Source organism: Channa argus, chromosome 13, assembly GCF_033026475.1.
Source record: "Channa argus isolate prfri chromosome 13, Channa argus male v1.0, whole genome shotgun sequence".
Taxonomy (NCBI): domain Eukaryota; kingdom Metazoa; phylum Chordata; class Actinopteri; order Anabantiformes; family Channidae; genus Channa; species Channa argus.
The window spans coordinates 16,466,747-16,485,377 of record NC_090209.1 but is presented as its reverse complement, the minus strand read 5'-3'; the positions used below and the strand labels follow the sequence as shown (position 1 = coordinate 16,485,377).

General features: G+C 40.0%; 1 protein-coding gene across 2 annotated transcripts in view; it reads left to right on the top strand.

The window, feature by feature from the left end:
- Positions 1-18,274, top strand: part of phactr3a (phosphatase and actin regulator 3a) — a 28,987-nt gene extending 10,713 nt beyond the window's left edge. Inside the window, exons 2-12 of one of the 2 annotated variants that reach the window (XM_067526792.1) lie at positions 6,824-6,985; positions 8,125-8,292; positions 8,793-9,005; positions 9,679-9,907; positions 10,175-10,425; positions 11,742-11,895; positions 16,026-16,081; positions 16,467-16,528; positions 16,677-16,817; positions 17,161-17,237; positions 17,679-18,274. In XM_067526792.1, coding sequence (XP_067382893.1) covers positions 6,824-6,985; positions 8,125-8,292; positions 8,793-9,005; positions 9,679-9,907; positions 10,175-10,425; positions 11,742-11,895; positions 16,026-16,081; positions 16,467-16,528; positions 16,677-16,817; positions 17,161-17,237; positions 17,679-17,694 — 1,529 coding nt within the window. In that variant the 3' untranslated portion in view covers positions 17,695-18,274. Of the gene's footprint in view, positions 1-6,820; positions 6,986-8,124; positions 8,293-8,792; positions 9,006-9,678; positions 9,908-10,174; positions 10,426-11,741; positions 11,896-16,025; positions 16,082-16,466; positions 16,529-16,676; positions 16,818-17,160; positions 17,238-17,678 lie in introns of both variants that reach the window. The other variant, XM_067526791.1, reaches the window with a different exon arrangement.
- Positions 18,275-18,631: the final 357 nt, after the last annotated feature.

The following is an 18,631-nucleotide window of genomic DNA, read 5'->3' as shown; positions in this document are numbered from 1 at the left end:
CCCATTCAAGTATATATTTGTACTGAACAGTGCACAGACTGATGTCTGCAGAGTCTTGGCCCCTGTTCATCCTGGCCCTGTGCGATCTGTTCGAGGTCCAGCACATGGGATAAATACAGCTTTTCAGACAACATGCTGAAAAATGCCAAGCTATTTTTAACTCAGTTTTGTGTTTTCTTTAGCAGCTTTGCACAGACTGCTGTTTAGTATAGCTACATGCACAAGTCCAGCTACTGCTCAGGGTGTAAAAATCAAGTTGTTTTTAATAAGCCCAATTTGCTGCATACTCACATAGCTGCAAACTTGAGGGAATCCGAATGTAAGTGGTATTTTTGAAGTGGGAACTTGTTTAAAGATTACAGCGCTAACAGTGGTGGTTTGTACTGTTCATCTGTGCACCTCCCACTGTCTTTCCTGCCTGGAGACCACAAAGTGCCATTCTCCCTGCAGAGCAGTGGGTGCCCAGTGGAACTGAGCAGTCAGCATCGCTGTCAAGTGTAGACTGAAAAACAGGTACACAATACTCATGTGCTCACACTGAATATTCGTCTCCTGAGCTCCCCCTCTCTCCCATGCACAGACACAGTATGCTTTATATAAATATTTTCAGGCATTGACCTAAATCAGTTACACACTATTGCTCACCCACCCAACTCTGCCACTGGAGTCTCTAACTATATCATCATTGACTGAAAACACCTACGCCCCATTGCAGGCCCATGGCTAACTTACCTGTGCATCAACTGGGAAAGGAGAAAAAAAGTGAGTAAGTAGGAGGAAGATGTTGTTCAAGGACCCAGTTTTTAGTCAGAAGAGTGTAAAATTGTAATTTCATAATTAAAATCTTTCTGTGAAGAGGAAACTCTTTTTCAAGCAGCACTTGTGATGAAACAAAAGGAGCTGAAAGAGTCAACGTGAATCTTTCAGTTTATTAGATTAGATATGATACACGGCCGAAACAGTGTAAGGTGCAACGGGTGAATCAAGACTTCCATTACCTGATTGGAGGAGCCTCTGATGGAATACGACGATGTTCTTTATTAGGGGAAAGTAGCCCAAACCTAACTGGACTGGACTGCATCCCAGAGTCATTCAGGGTCTGCTTTGTATTCTGGTAGATTGCAGATTGGTGGGGTGTTTTGTGGCTCGTCCTGTTGTGTGGGTGACAGGAAAAGCACTTTTAGTGCACTGTAATGACTGCAGCAAGGTTTTCTCAGTTAGTCAAAGGTTGCCTCTGCTTTTCCGGTTGCATGTCTGTATCTAAATATGTATCTGTGCTTGTTCATGTGTGCACATATTTTAAGTAGTTTTGTGTAACCGGTGGTTATGCACTTTGAGATTTGTTAACAAATGTAAAGTGCTTTATAAATAAAATGAATTATTATTAGTATTAACTATTTACAGTATTAATGTTAACTGCAGCCCTATCATAGGTAATATTGTATTAATAACTAGTTTTACTTTTTCATTTTTCAAATCATAATTTATATTAAATTACTTTATCTAGAAAAAAATGATTGAATTTTTTTGTCTGTGCTCTACTTATTGGTTTAAATGCTTAGTTGGAAAAAGGAGATCAGATATCAACATTAAATTAAAATGTGATGACAGAGGTTTTGTTGTTTGTATTTCCAGCATTGTCATTAACATCTCATCAAACCACACCCACACAGAGCTGATGACGCAGCTCACATTTTGACAACTAAACTCTTAATAAATAACTAGAAATTTTTTCCTAACCTCAACTGATTATTTTACTTAGTTAAAAATATGGATAATAATGTTATAGAAAAACACGGGTTTAAAATTCTTACAAACCATTTAGAGTAAATGCTGTAATGAGGTATTACTTTGAGAATCACACTAAGGACAAAAATGTCAACTATGAAACAGTGTGAGTCAAAGTGCTCTCAGAGACAGAAGACATGACACAGGATCAAAACCACTGTACTAACAGATCTCATTGTGGAAAACCTGGGAAAATGCCCCTTTATAACTTAAGACTTTTTTTTTCAGTGATATCGTGACACAGATATTAATATGCACTTGTTTATGCAACTACTACAGTCTCTATCAAAGTATATTGATTTGTACATGGCCCTACTTCTATTTGTCCACTAAATTTCATGAAAATCTAAGCTCCCAAGAGAAAAAGGAGAAACAGCTTCTTTTATCAGAAGCTGAGATGAGCATATGGTAACAAACTAGGACCTCAGGCGCTTCCTATTGGCTACTGGCCGGACTGACATCATTTCCCTCTCTTGATGCCAGTAGCTCACACGCTGGGTTTTCACAATTGGGCTGTAATCATGTTGATGATCCAGAGGCTTGACCTTTGCAGACTCATGTAGCCTTACACCATGACACCATCTTTTCCCAGAAATGAGTATCTTTCCCAAACAAATTCTACCAAAAAACATCCACTTGCGGATGAGTCATCTTAACACATTCATCTGGAACACAGCTAGTTTTGATTGTTTAGACCAGAAATTTATAAACAATTTAATTCAGGGTGGGATGTAAGACGACTAATGGACTACTAAAGTAGTCCATTACCTTCTGCTATATTAAAAATAAACAAGAAAAACATGAAAAATAGAAAAGCAATGACATGACCTGGGTGCCATCAGGGTGGATTAGGGTCATATGGGAAAAAGGTGTCCAAATACTTCACTCAATTTTAGATGAGGCTTTCAGATATTATTAATGTCTTATTAAATATTAAACAGTTTAGAGCCTGAAGTTTTGTGTAGGTGTTTATTTTCTATCACTCTATGGCTGTTTACTGATCCCAGTCTCTCTCTCATTCATACTCACTTTATTTTACATTACTTCTGCGCCCATTCTCTCCCTGCAAGTCGTTAGCTGTGTGGCCTGGCTGTGGCTGGGCCCCTGAGGCAGCGGGGCTACAGACAGATGGCAGCACAGTTGTAAAGCCAGGGGGGTAAAGCGAGAAAGTTATTTGGCGTGGCAGCATGTCAGGGGGTGGTCCATTCAAGGGCACATTGTCACTTGCCCTGGGTGAAAGGAGAAAAGGGTGGCAGAGGGAACCCAGGGTCTGTGGGGCATGCGGAGACGAAGGGAGTCAATGGGCTGGTCTGATGTTATTTATAGAAGTGATTAGACCACCAAAACACACACACACACAAACACATACACAGTGTTTAGCAGTTGTTGCATGATGCACAGTGATATACTGTTTCATTATTAGGGAATCTGCATTTAGATTCAGGTGCCTTCAACAGGTACAATATAGTCACAAGAGCCTACAGTTGTGGTAGCAGCTGCGTGAAGCTGAACTTAAGCACGTTGGCGCTTTGAGCAAAAATCCAATAATAGTATGACATGTTGGCACTGAGGGAATTTAAATATCAGTAATGGAGTTCTGTAGTTGTTGATGTATTGTGCTTCAACACAAAAATGACATATTTCTGTGTGGTCTGGTGTGGTCAACAGGCCTGACTTACATCATGGCTAAAAATGTTACAATATTGGATTTTGCTTAGCTAACAGATCAACAAGAAGACAAGAAAAAACATTTTACACTGAGCAGTAACTTATAGTACACATAGTATTTTCAGACTTACTTAACAGGATTGAAGGCCTTTGAGCATCAATATTTTAGAAGTGCTGCTTGTGTGCTGAGTTTTAAACACCTGCTTGTTAAATAAGTTGTTACATGAAATAAATACTTGATGTTTAGTGTGCTTGTAATGCACTCAAATGATGCAAGCAGTGTTGATTTTCCGTGAAGTACTGTTTGATTCTGATTTATTTTTTAATACTACGGACAGAGTTTCGACCTTCTTCCTCAAGTGATTCAGCAAACTAAGGCTTTGCCTCATACAACCTCACTGGTGCCATTGATAACTTCCTAGCTCTCAGTGTGAATCCCTTTCATAGCAAGCCTGAAAAGGTTGTTACATTCATTGCTCACTCACATTCTTTCTGTTCGTGGTTGTCAGTGTCACAACAGAACAAAAGAGGCTAAAAAAAAAGTGTGTTTTGTAGAAGTTGCCTTTCATTTATAGACTGCATTAAAAAACAAGAAGAAGTTCTCACCTCTGGCACCTAAGAGGGGCCCAGCATGTACATGTGGAGAGAGATCTTGTGCTGCTGAATGTGCTGACAAGCTGGTTAAGTGGGGTGTGGTCCCTAGTGGCACACTAACAGACTCTGTTGTAGTTTTCTTGCCAAGTCACATTATAGTATTGCCTACTTTATTCTGCTCTTAAATCATTTCACACTACACTGCTGCAGTGTAGAATTTAGCATCCATAGTTTACACTTGCTTGCATTCCAGGGATTGTTTATGAATTATATTATATGTTCTGCTGGCAATTTAATATTTTATCTAATGTAACACCACCAACTGATTAGACTTTTACTGTCAGACTAGTGTTGGAGACTATAGTCATGCAGCAAACGCTCTATTGGTCCACTGCATCAGCATGACACATGGATTTAACAAATCCTATTCGCATTAGCATATTAATTAAAACCGCACATCGTCACCACATGGTGCATGTAGTTCTCATTCATGCTTATCTGACACACATTTTGATACATCCTCATATGGCGGATCAAGGAAATCTCCATGTGCATGCATGTGTTTTCACCCAATTCCTGAGCTCAACCCAGACTCCAGTCATTTCTCTAAGCAACCACCCCTTCTATGAAAAATAAAGAGTTACTTGATATGCATTACAAATAGCTGCTTCATGATTGGACAAGGCTAAATTCTCCTGCAAGCTCTTCCGTATAGCAACAGCCCCCTCCCACCTCTCCTTCTCTCCTCTTCTCCATGGAATCCCCCATTTTTCCTCCTCCCCCCTTCCTCCAATCTCCTTCCCTCTTTCAAAATGCAGACAGATCTCATCCTCCATGTGCCTTCATTCCGTACCCATAATGCACTGGGTGCTGCCAATGATTTTAGATGTGGCAGGCAGTGTCTGTATAGGGGGCTCCTCTCCTCTCTCCTCTAAGCTACAGAGTGACTCGCTCCTCCCGCTGGCTCCCACTGCTGCGGCAGCATCTGGACGTGGTCACCATGGCAACAGCAGCAGGCCTGACCCCACCTCCTCCTTCTCCCTCTACACACACCCTCTCTCTCTCCCTCTTACACAGACACCTCTACCCCTCCTACTACCCCTCTCCTTTAAAGCTTTTTTTCCCTCTTTGCGACTGGGTGCATGTCCCCCAAGCTTGACCTGGATTGTGCGTGTTGCGCCAAATCTGCCGTGCTGTATGTGTGACAGTGGTGGTGATGATGACCCACTGAGACGGGTGGGCAACTGACCTGTTTCCAGAAACTTTCAGGGTCAACCTTGAAACTGCAAATCACCCTTTTATGCTCCATTCTCAATCACTTCCTTTCATTCACTTTCCTTTGCCTGTTTATTTTCTTGTCCCCCTCTCCTTTCTTAGTTGTCCCCTCCTAGTTTCCCATCATTTTCATGATGTCCTTTTTTCTGTCCACCCCCAATCATTACCACCATCCTCTCTCACATCCTTACCCGTGATCTTCAGAGAAGGAGCTAGGGGCTGCAGAAAAAAACCCAAGAAAAGGAGTCAGCTGTAATCTCCCTCCTCCACTGTACTCCACATCACACCCCAAGCCACTCTGCAAAACACCCCCACCCCATTCCAACCACCCCCATCACAAATCCTTCTTTCTTCCTCAGCTGAATATCTGAACAAAGATATCAGCTTCCTGAAGGCAGAAATGGTCTGTTCTTGTCTTAAATACATAACAATTATTGTATGTTTCCTCTTTCTTGTGCCTCTCTGTGACTAGATGTGGGCAGCCCAGCAGCTATGTGCGCAAATGAATCTATATTCTGCCTGATATGAGTCAGAGACATCATTCATTGAAATACATGCTTTCTTCAAAGAGAGAAAAGAACTATCTGTGATGGGATGGTAGTTCCGTAAATAGGGACAGCTCATAGATAAATTTATATCATGGACATTACTCTTATTGCTGCAGTTAGCTATCTCTTTGTACTCTTCTCTTCTCTTCTCTTCTTTTTCAGTGTTAGCTCTCTCCTTTCAAACATCAGCTGCATATTTTCTGATGTTCATGGGCGCTCTTATATTGGTGTGTATGTGTATTTCATATAGCGACACTTTTGAGGAAACTCAAGGGTTTCAACAATGACGAAAGAGTTATTTATCTGATTAAACATCAACATGAAGATGAGTGCATCCTGAGAAACTGACATAAAGACAGACAGGAATACCCTAATCATCATGGCTTAATGAAATGGAATAACAAAATTACTGTAGCATGTCAAAGGTTGCCTCTGCTTTTGATGTAGCATTAAGGAATATGGATAATTCCTGAATATTTTATATATAAATGTAGCAGAGGATGAGTATAATAGCAAAAAAAAGACTGAAACATTAAAACATTCAACCCTGTTTTGCCAGGGAGAGTCTAATGCTGTTCCTGGCTGGCACACCTGTTGGTCTCCAGGGATATGCATCGTTTGTAGCCTTATGAGGCACACTTGTCTGTGTGCACTCATGTTTCCTCCAAACTTGGACTGCGAGAGAAATTTATTTTGATACATGACGTATTGCTCAGAGGGAGGGGATTCACGGTGAACTAAATGCCATGACGCAGTGTGCCTTGATCAAATTATTCTTTTTAAATGAGTCTCTTCATAATGCTTGTCATGGTTTATTCAGTAAGGTGAGCATACTGACTGTGTTCTGCTTTCCTTCTCTCACCTTCTCTCTGGCCTCACCTAGTCCATACCACTGTCATCTAACAACACTTCTCTGGGCTTCTTCTCCCTCTCTACTGTGTCTGTAGTAGAGGTGGTCGACCAGCAGAGGGTGTTGAGGACAGGTTGCCTGGTGACCGGCGTCCACACTCCACCCATCCGACGTAACAGCAAACTGGCCACTCTGGGTCGAATCTTCAAGCCCTGGAAGTGGAGAAAAAAGAAAAACGAGAAGCTCAAGCAGAGTTCCACAGGTACATTGTAGGGTGGTTTGGTGAAGGGAGGCTGTAGATTTTCAGGTTCCAAACCAAAAACAGATGCACTCTCAAATGTTTCTCCCGATGTACTCTAATGAATCAGATCTTCATCAGTGTATAATGACTACAGAGGACCATTTACAGATTTTGACTTTGTTGAAGCCATAGTGATGTGCAGAATACTAGCGGGTGCAATTAAAATCTAAGAAGAAACAACCACTACTTGCAGGCATAGAGGTGCTGAAATACCTCATTTATTCTATTGATAAACCCTGAACATCATTTATCAAAACTTACTGCTGTGCTTGCAGCAGTATTTATATTAATCCTCAAATGAATATGAAAAAACACTCCATTCACAATGTGAAAAATTATCTTGTTTCTCAAACTGATATATTAAACATTGTTGCTCTCTCTCTCTACAGTATATATGCAATTACAGTGAAAGTAAATTAAAGTGAAAGTAAAATTACGTTTTAGCAAATGTGTTAAAAATATGTATTGTGTAACAATCTTTATAATTATTAAAATATTTTCATAACACAAGGAAGTGCTAAGTTAACTTCTCTTTTTTCCTGCCACATATTTTATTTTAATTTTGTATAGAAAATTGGATGCCTAGCTCTGTGACTCAAAGGTACCACAAGAGACACAAACAAGAGCTGCATGAGACAAAGTGTAACAAAACTCCACTAAATGCCTTTATTATCTGCTTCCATTCTACTTTTATAAATGTGGACAACTGAACTTGGTATAATGATAAACACAATGTAATAACATTGTCATGATACAATAAACGTGAAATATAAGAAACAGTAACAATTATCTTGTGTGTCTGATCTAAAAAATGTGGATTAATGTAAAGAAAACAGTGCTAAATGTGATGTTCTTACCGTGTCATTGAATAAAGGAGACAATATAATTTAGGGACAGTTAGTAACATCGGTGCTTCTAGTAGTACAGTCATATATGTGAGATAAGAGATACGTGTTGCAACATCTCTTTCATTCGCAAATTTCCCATGACAATTATTTTAAACAATAGCTAAAAATTAATTCAGATTAATGCCTAACAGTTTAACAAAAGTATCAACACACAAAACAGAAAGGTACCTTTTTGCTCTTATTGTGTTACAGATGTAGCATTATCCAGCGGTCTTCTATGCCACTACCCGAACTCCCCCACTCAGGGCTGCTGCTCAGAAGGTGCAGTCCTGCTTGGAGGATTTGGAGGACCTTTGAACCCAAACCTCACAGTCAGCAGTGTGGAATACCTTGGTCCTGAGGAGGAGAACCCCCCTTTAGGTAGGACAATATCTCACTGTATATTAGAAGCTCAGACATCAAACATTACTGATTACACGGCTTCAAAAGCCAGTCTTTACCATGAGAATGTATGAGATTGCTATGATCAATTTGGAGATGTATCGTTTACTCTCATATTTTTACACCATCAGCAACAAAAATTAAATAATACTAATTTATTAAAATAATTACAATAATAATGTATATGTTGATTTTGTTTTATTTAACATCCTGAATAAAATTTAAAAGCATCTAAACAACATTTTTTAGACACGCGTTTGAATTTATATTCTACACATGTACCATTAGAGGGCAGCAGAGACAATTCAATGACATTTCAGTAGGTCAATAATTAGAGGTTTACAAATGTCTACAATATGTATATACAATACAGCAGTAACCTAAAATATTAAATGGTAACCAGCAAAACAGACCCATAGGTCATTGTAGTAAAGGTCTAGGTTCAGATTTTTTTCCTCTTTGTTAATGTTTTCCACTAGCTGCCCCTCTCCAGGACTGTGAACGGGTGGAGGACAATGTACTGCTACCTGAGGAAGAGGGAGACAAGCAGGTGAACTCCACCGGGGAATTACCTGAGAGGCTGCAGGACATGGCAGAGCAGCTGGAAGAAAGACAAGAGGAAGACGTTGCTCCAGGAACTTCCCCACCACAAGTACCTCCAAAGCATTTGCCCCAGCTGAGTAGTGGAGATGGTGAGTGTTGAGAGGTAAAGGAAAAGTAAGGAATGGGTTGTAAAATAATCCTGTTTTCCTCAGTTTTAGCCATAGATGGGTGAAAAAGGTTTAGAAAACATGTGGAGAGTGATGACAAGCTCAAGTAAAAAAAAAAAAAAAAAAAAAAAAAAAAAAAAAAAAAAGGCCTTCAGTTACCAGATCTCAACTTAAACTCCTACTGTATGGGGGAGTTCAGAGTAATGTCTTAGATGCCCTCTGCTACCAGCATCAAAACTCAGTGCCACAGCAAGTATCTAGATACTTACTTTGTGATTATAATGTGATTATAATTCTCCTAAAATAAAATGAAAGACTATCCGAACATTATAATTCAAGTATTATAAAAGAATTATTAATTCTTTATTAATATTTTTTTCATTACAACATAAATACTATAGACACATTACAGATAACAGCAGTGGTTTGTTCTCATTTCTTTACAAACCTTTGCATTTTTCTCTGTTTATATTTTCTCCTACAGTACATGCATTTAACTTCCCTCTCATGCTAAACACAGTAAGCACCGAGTCTGAATTTCCATGCGTAATCATTTAAACGTGTTTCCCAAACTTCCGCTCAGCAAGATAAATTCTAGCCCTCGTAGCATTAAAATTAATCTCCAGTGTTTATTATGTTCTCCCCTCCCTTACAGATTCAGGTCCTATGTCTCTCCCCGCTCTCCTGCCCAACGCCTACCTCCCCAAGGATCCTCCACCGAGGTCCACAGAAAGCATGGCTTCAATGACTCTGCCACTACGAGGGCCCCTGGCCAATCCCTCAGGGTCCCCACATCTAGGCAATATAATGCATCCTCCCATGCCCCCTAGCTGCATTATGGAGGAGCTGCAGAGAGCTTTTGCTTCTAAGAACAGACAGGAGAGGTGAGGCTACAGCTTGAAGCCCAACTGTTTATGAGGACACTGAGAAGCTGATGTTCCACCATGTTTTCATGACATTTTGTGAGGATCTCCTGCTTTTCTAAGCTTCAGTGTTTAGACATACTATGATCTACATACAATGATGAGGGAAATAGGCTATAAGGATTATATTACCATAAAGGTCCATGTAAAATCAGGATGTTTACCTCGGCTTCATCAACAGTTACCAACATTAATTCTACATTTGCCTTACTAATTGTGTCTCTGCAGTGTCCATGAAGGGTGTGAGCAGGGCTCCCCTCCAAGGCTGTGGTGTTCTGATGGACGGCTGTCTCGCTCCTGCAGCTCGGAAAACCAACACGTATCATCTTTGGTGGGAGGCTATATGGGTGGTGGAGGGTCCGACTGGCCCAAGAAGGAGGCAGAGGAGAACAAGGAGAATGTGCGGCTGGACCAGTGCTTCTCCAACACCTCAGGCCTGCCCACCGACCTGGATGGCTGGAATGAGTCTGTCATCTCTGGTAGGTAGAGGAACTTAAAAGTATCATTAACAGCAGTCTGTAAACATTTGGGCTTTTTCTTTTTGGATCTGAGCTGTTGTTTTGTATTTTAAAATTAATGTTAGAATTAGTGTGTCATTGGCTTCAGTTTGAATGTGCTTACATTTGTATTCAACAAACAAGTGTAGAAAATGAAGTCCCTTCATTGTCATCCTTTACAGTCAAAAATACGGCTGTTTTAACCACGTATAACTAACTATAACTATATATTGCTTAGAGCTTCAGTGATGAACTAGCACCCTTATTCTGTCTCCTGGTTTTCTGTCAATTAGTTTGAGGAACGAAATAATAAAAGATTATGAAGTAAAATCAATGTTTTCAATGCAAAAGTGGGTCAAACGATGTGAGTAATGTACAGCTGCACTGTGACCCCTGGCTCAAGTCAATCCCAGCTGTCATTGGGTGAAAGGCCGGATAAACCCTGGACAGCTCACCAGTCTATCTCAGGGCCAACACAAAGAGACAAACACAACCATTCACACTCACATTCACACCTAAGGGCAAATTCAGAGTGACCAATTAACCTAACTCATGCAGGCATCGGGAAAACATGCAAAAACAAACGGAAGGTGGACCTGAACCAGCGTCACGCTTCTATTGTTAAATTTGTTCTTTAGTATTAAATATTCCCACAAAAATTAATTAGAGTCCAATTTAATTTAATGTAAACAACGTAGATGTGGTTTATATTACAAAATGTTTTATTCTCCCTGATGTCTTGATAAAGCATTGCAGCTGCATCAGCCCATGAAAAACTTCCCAATGGGGATAGTAAAGTACACTGGATCGTATTGTATTGTGTCATAGGATACAAACCAGCTCACATTTGTCACAAATAACCTGGGGGCCTGTAGAAATCTAATATCTTTAGTCATAGACTGGCATGCTCATTTGGTAATCCAGCCTTGGGAGTTGCATATAAAAAGGGCTACGAGTCATACTTTAAAACCGATGCAAACATATTCAAACACTTTTTTTTCTCTACATGTTCATGTTGCAATTCATTTCCAATGTGCTGCAGTACAAAGCAAACAACACAAATGTCGTTGTGCATAAACTTCTAAACTGTAGAATACATAATGTTCACTTATTGAGGATGTTTGTTTAAGCAGACATTGGCATTTTCATGATCAGGGACTGGAACGCTTCATTCTTTTACAGTACATTTACATAGTGTCTGGATTTGAAAAGGTGGAGGATTATTGCAAAGCTCTACAACATTGGTTATACAGTACGCTAAAAGCTTCCTGTGTGTTAATGTGTACGCCTCGTTGCAGGCACACTTCCTCGTAGACTAAGAAAGGAGCTGCTTGCTGTCAAACTACGAAACAGGCCCAGCAAGCAGGAGCTAGAGGACAGGAATATCTTTCCAGCAAGGAGTGACCAGGAGCGCCAAGAAATCCGCCAACAGATTGAGATGAAACTAGCCAAGTAAGCAAGAAGTAATGTTTGGTAAAGTTCACATTTCATTTCTCATTGCTGAACATAATGGACATTGTCTGATGATATAAATATCAAATGTAACTTCAAATTTCTACTTGCTCATGGTTAAATATATTTAATAATAAACTTACTGTACATGCTTAACAGTTTCAGTTACATAACACCAAACAGTTTTTGGAAGTGAGAGAAAAAAATGTTAACAAAATTATTTGATTGTTTTACACACGCTTGATTTATGTTGTGTAATCCGCTACTGCTCAGAGGAGCCGTTCTGCATGAAAAGCTTCTAATATATTCCACCCCAGCATATAATCATTTTTCACGAAATGGAGGGACCTTGTACATGGATATCTATTCAAAGTGAGGCGCCAGATGGAATAAGGTGCTTGAAATCCTTTAGCATAAGAAATATGCACATATTCTGTAGATTTTTTCATGCTCGTGAAAGAAAGAATGTTCTCACTATTTCTAAGATGCATCCAGTGCAGAAAGAAAAAGACACTTCCAGGAAATCACTTTGTTCAGGACACACAGCTGACAATTGTATGTGTGCTGTCCAGGCAGGAAATGATTGGAACACCTTGTGTTTCGAGTACAGCTAAGAAACATAATGTCCAAACACCGATGGTAGCAGTCTTAAATGTCTCACAAGACCCAGGATTTTTACCACCAGTGTGTCAAACAAGGGCATGCCACAGCATTACATAACATGTAGTACAATAACTCCCAGCCAAGCACAGAGCCACCCACGTACTGCAGAACTAGATCTACCGTCTGTCTCGAGAGAACTAAGAATACTGCCTTCACAATCTATTATTAGAATCATTAGAACAAAATGTTACATTATTTGAGAGAAGATAAACTTAGTAGGTGCTCAAATCTGGAGGCAAACAGCTTATGTCAAGGTTGGGATGGAGCACAGGATCAGTGCTTTAAAGCCAGAGAGGTTCGGCTTGTAGCACAGTAGTGAGAGCTTGTTATACAAAGACAAAGTTGGTCAACACTGGGTACATAGCCCTTTGAATTTATTTCTAATGGAATAAATGGAGGTCAATAAGGTCAACAAAATCTCTTCACTGTCAATTATCCACAATTTTGAGCAGTAGTGGGAAATATATTCACTTCTCAAAGGTTTCACAAAAAAGCTGCAGTTTCCCTTTTGAGCTTTGTTGGACTACAGGTATTATACATGCCATGATCAGTAATTTGTGACGGTCTAAATACATTTGTATACCTTAATATGCATTCAGACATATTTTTATGCTACATTTCAGAATGTGCATAAATTGAAAACATACTGCACCATTTTTGGGAGGAAAATCCTGGCTAAATATAGCTCAGTGTTGAATGGGACTTCATATTTATAAGTGTAAGACATAAATAAGCTAATTTCCCTCGGGCATTTATACAGAATAACAATCAATCACACCCTCCTCCAGATTTCGAAAGATTTGATGTTCAACCAGCTTCCCCCCGTCCCCAGCCTATGTGCAGATCATCTCCACTGTTAGAGTTGAAAAAAGCATCAGGACGTATGGTAGTTAATGACACCTCGTCTAACCATTGTGTCAGTAATAGACGACCTTTCTATCTTTGGAGACTCCCTGTCTAGCAAGCGTGCTGCAGTCGCTCTCTGTCGTTTCTAATTTTAGCTCCTGACACTGTTCAATAATGCATCTCCTGGTGCACTCACTTCTCTCCAGAAATGTGTTGTCAGGGAGTTATATCAGCAGAAATAATAGGAGAGGAGGAGAAGATGGGGGCTGCTACTGTACTTGAAAGAGGAAGAAAGCTGGTAATGGCCAATTTTGTCTTCAAGCGCAGTTGGCAGCTGAAATAAAAGACTGAAAGCCTCTGCCACCAACTCATTGTTTATCCATTCCTTTGTAGGGAATTTATATCCCTCTATTGGCTGGCATAATTAGATTTTCTATTTTAACTCATTTTATTGCAGAACATCCTGAGTGGGAAATGGAAACCCTAACGCCAACGGGTGTTTATGCGTCATTACTGCATTCTGGGGATACCTTTCAAAATCATATTTCTGCAATTATATACTAAATCTGGATGCAGAAAACTAAATGTAAGAAACCACAGTGAGTCGTTTATTTGGTTTGTGTAGTTATAATTTCAGCATCCCAGATAAACCATTTGTCGCCTGAGAATGCCACGGAGTAAAAAAGTCTAGTGATTCTTTTGACTCACTAATCAATACACACGACTTTATTACTAAAACAAGACAAAAAAAGAAAGCATACCGTTTCTAAAAATAGCCACAGATTCTCTGTAAAGCACATACAGCTCTGTGTGTAACAGTGAAACCCCCATTAGCATGTTGCTAGGGAGAAGTGTGAGTTTCTGCAGAAAGATACCAAGCTTGGTTGCTAAGCAACTCGACGACCAGGTCAATAATACAGTGGATGTACATATTCGCTGGAGCTTTGGAAGTGATTTTCTTTTTCATCTATTATATAAATAAATACTGTCAAGGCTGTGGGGACATTTTGTCTCTCTGTTTATTCATAATAGAGTCGTGAAGCAAAAGAGTCGTCGTGTTAAGATGTTATCCACCTGATGAGATCTGGAGATAGTCACTTAGAACACACCAGATAGGTTTAACATCACAGGGGAGCTAAAAGAAAATGTGCAACAATAACCATGATATATTTACTATTTTGTAGGTTTTTTTGTATTGATAAAAATGAAATTATTACACACCTGCACAGTGGAGCTGCAGTTGTTATAGACAACATTCTTGGTATTTGTGTTTCATTTTTAATCTTTTAGAGTCATACTAGTAAATACTTTCTCATGCTATTTCTGGATATCTAGTCACATGTGTTAATTAACAAAGACTGCCTGAGTAGTGTTGAAGTGGTTGAAAATAACACACTTCACACTTTGGACACTACTGTCATCCTGACTTTTATCCACCTCTTCTCATTTTCACTTTGGAAAAATAAGATAAAAATCATAGACACAAGACAGTTTCGTATTACATAATACATTTGGGGACTTGGTGCCTTTCTGTGTAAATGGTGGGGTCTGTTTTCAGGCCCCAATGAAACTGTACTGATAGGGGCTAGAAGACCATACAGGCCACATCAAGCTTTCACAACTGCTTTTTGCAAGTCTGAGTTTCAGTGACCTACCTTTGATCTTTTACAGGAAAGAACTATAAAGTGTCCAGAGTTAGCTTTAGTGAAGGGATGAAAAGAGTCCTGCTGTGTGGCGGCATTCTGTCCCTCTCTGTCCTTTCCACCTCTGGAGGTGTGCTGCAGGGTGTGCCACATGCTGTCTGGAGCTGAGCCCTGTGGTGCAGCTTACATTTATTATTTACACAAAGTATAAATAGTTCTCTCACACTCACACACACACTCCAGGAACATATTGGATTTTGGAGACTTTTTGGATGCTTTGATGGTGAGGAAACAAGACAGCCTAAGAAGGCAGTTTACATCTCAATGTTTAATCATAGCAACGATTAAATTTGAATTGGCTCATAAATAGGTATTTTGAATATTTAAACTAGTTTATTTCCTTGCTTGAAAAAAATGTCCTAAAATGAAAAAGGATGTTGTTTACATGACTAAAGATAAAATCAACTAGTTCAACAAAGGAGTGTAATACGTGCCAGGAGACTGGTGTACATCAGGCGGAGTTTGGGGATGCCGGTAGTAGGAGCCGTTTAGCTCCGCCTTCACTCATTATGTATGCAGTAACCAGGGAGACTGGGGAAGTCGCGCCCCAGCAGCCCATCACGACTCAGCTCAAAAACGCCTGGAGTCTTTGCGGACTGTAGAGAGGAGAGTCTGAGCAGCGGCGCCGGTGTAAAGTAAACGCAATACGGCAGCTGCACCTGAGATGCAGCACCTTGACAACAAACAGTAATTTGGTGGAGACTTCTCAAACAGGAGAATCGCGTTCCGCTGACTATCCCAGATGTGGCGAGCGCCTCTGCCCAAGCATCACAGTCGCGGTTTGGATGCGAGATGGAGACATAGGGGATTCCTTTCGAGAACGAGAACAGTGAAGAAGCTACAGCCGGTTTAAAGGAGATAGGACAGGACAGTTGAAGTCACAATGGTACAAAACGTTGTTCTGGTGTTTCTCCGCAGGAGGCTGAGCCAGAGACCGAATGTGGAGGAGCTGGAGAGTCGGAACATCCTCAAACGTAAGTTCACTCCCGATTTGTTTCCAAACTCACGCCTATTTAAGTAAATAACAATATTTAGACTTTAATATAACGTATTTAAGCCCCAATCAAACACAGTAAAACATTAACAAAACAGTACAGATTACCCACTGTGGGACATTATTCAGGAGCAGAAGAACGCATGACTGCAGATTCATCTTTCTACTGTGAAGCCTGTTAAAGACGAGACGAGCTGAAGATTTTTAAATTAGATTTTTAACGAATTTGGTTATACAACCATAGATGGACCAGTGCTCATTAACTTTTTGCATTAAAACAAATCCTAGTAGTGTTTCATGTGTTTTTAATAAAACATTTACTTTATACACTATCAATTTCTAACTGGGGTGTTTTCTTTACCCAGAGAGAAATGACCAGACGGAGCAAGAGGAGAGAAGGGAGATCAAACAGCGACTAAACAGAAAGGTACGTAATTCTGTGATTTAATATTTACGTATTTAGTTTGTTCCATTAAAATCGATTATAACATAACATTGTAACCAGAGGACTTCTGTTAATATAGACCTATTGTTAGCCAGTTATAAATTCTTGTCTTATTTCTTGTATATTGCAGCTCAACCAGCGGCCCACGGTGGATGAACTGCGAGACAGAAAGATTCTGATTCGCTTTAGTGACTATGTCGAGGTGGCCAAAGCTCAGGACTATGACAGGAGAGCAGACAAGCCCTGGACCCGGCTCTCAGCAGCAGACAAGGTGTGTGTTCGTATGGAACACAGGCAGATGTAATATTTATCAGAAAAGACACTTGACCTGTTGGTCATCACTTGGATTTATCACCAAAATAAGTTCACTATTTAGCCAGTGTGAGAACAAAATTCTCCATACCCCAACTCCCAGCCATATGACCTACTGCTCACCAGGGCAATCTACATGACATATAGCTGTTATCAGCTTAAATTACCAAATCCCCTTTTCAAACTTTTTACGTCTGATAATATTTTCTCTTCCTTCTGCTGTCACTTTGCTGTTTAAAGCACTCCAATGACTGATGATGCACTTAGGGATGCACTAATGCTTTTTTCTCACTTTCCTACAGGCTGCAATCAGAAAAGAGCTGAACGAGTTCAAAAGCACAGAGATGGAAGTGCATGCCTCAAGCAAACACCTGACAAGGTCAGTATACTGAGGTGTAGGTCTGCATTGGGGAATGTGTGCTTGGTCTATTCTTGGCATCAGCCGTCTAAATTTAGCTCCCCGGGTCATCCAATAGGTTCTGAGAAGCTAAAGCTAGATGGGAGGGCTTCTAAACCGAGGGTAGAGGGGGTTGTCCCCTTGAGATCTTGTAATGTCTGACAGACAGAAATGCTAACAGAATTCTTGCTTAAGCTTGATTGGACATCAGGTATCGTCCTTGTTTTGAGTTGTAAGTGACCCAGAGGGAGGATGGAGGAAAACAGTCCAACCCATCGGTGCATTTAATGACTGCTAAAAATAACCCCACATACCTGATTAATAGCTACAACCATAGCTGGATATGATGACAAAAGCACCTCGTTCTCACAATTTGTACAGTTCTCCTTGACACACCCTTTGTCTGCATGGTTGTCTCTCCAGGTTCCACCGGCCATGAAAGCAGAGAGTTTCTTCTGTGAAGAATTGCTGAGCTTGGGAATTTTCTGAAGCTACTACAAGCTGCTCAGCGGTGACAGTTCAAAGAGCCTGGAGCCTTTTCATCTTCAGCGTGTCTTAAAACATTCTTCCAGCACCCTTGACTATCGTATCCTCAGTATGAGTGCATGGGTGTGGGAGAGAAGATGATGATAATGTTGGCAGCAGTGTGTCCTGGAGACTACTAGCATCGCCACATGAGAGCTGGAAGGTGGAAGAGGACTTCGATCCTCTGCCTCTCTGGATGAGAGCAGAGGAAAAAACAATCTTGTCATTAAGTCTGTGTTTTTTGGGGGGGTTTTGTACTATTTCATGGACTTCTTTGACATGACGGCATGAATCCATGTAGTGGGAAGAGGTTGTGCATGTGACCAACTTCACCTTTTTTTAAACGATGAGTAATGAGTCAAGTGGACTGTGTAAAGACTGCAGTCTGGGGAAAGTGGATATGGGGTGAATTTGATATTAACTGTACATACAGTATGTCAATCTGAATGGGACCGTCATTGTCTTCACTCAAAAGCAAAATACCTTTGTAAGCTACTTGTCTTCAAAATACAAGGTCTTTTTTTAACAATGGCTCTTCTCATTTTTTTAAAACAACTTTATTTTTAAATAAGAATCTGGTTGAAAAGATATTTAAAAAAATGTGATGACATTTTAAATGTTTAGCTGGCCATTTGTCAGTATCAGGAAAACAGGAAAGATGAATCAAAAATATCATATGAGTATTAAAGACATGGCCAAAACGTGCTTTCTTACTTTCAAAGAACACTAAAAATACATGTATAAATTTAAATATTAAATAGTAAATTATATAGTAACATTTTAAAAGAGACAAACATAACAACACACCAGGTCAAAATAAACCAGACACATCCACATGGAATAAAAGAACC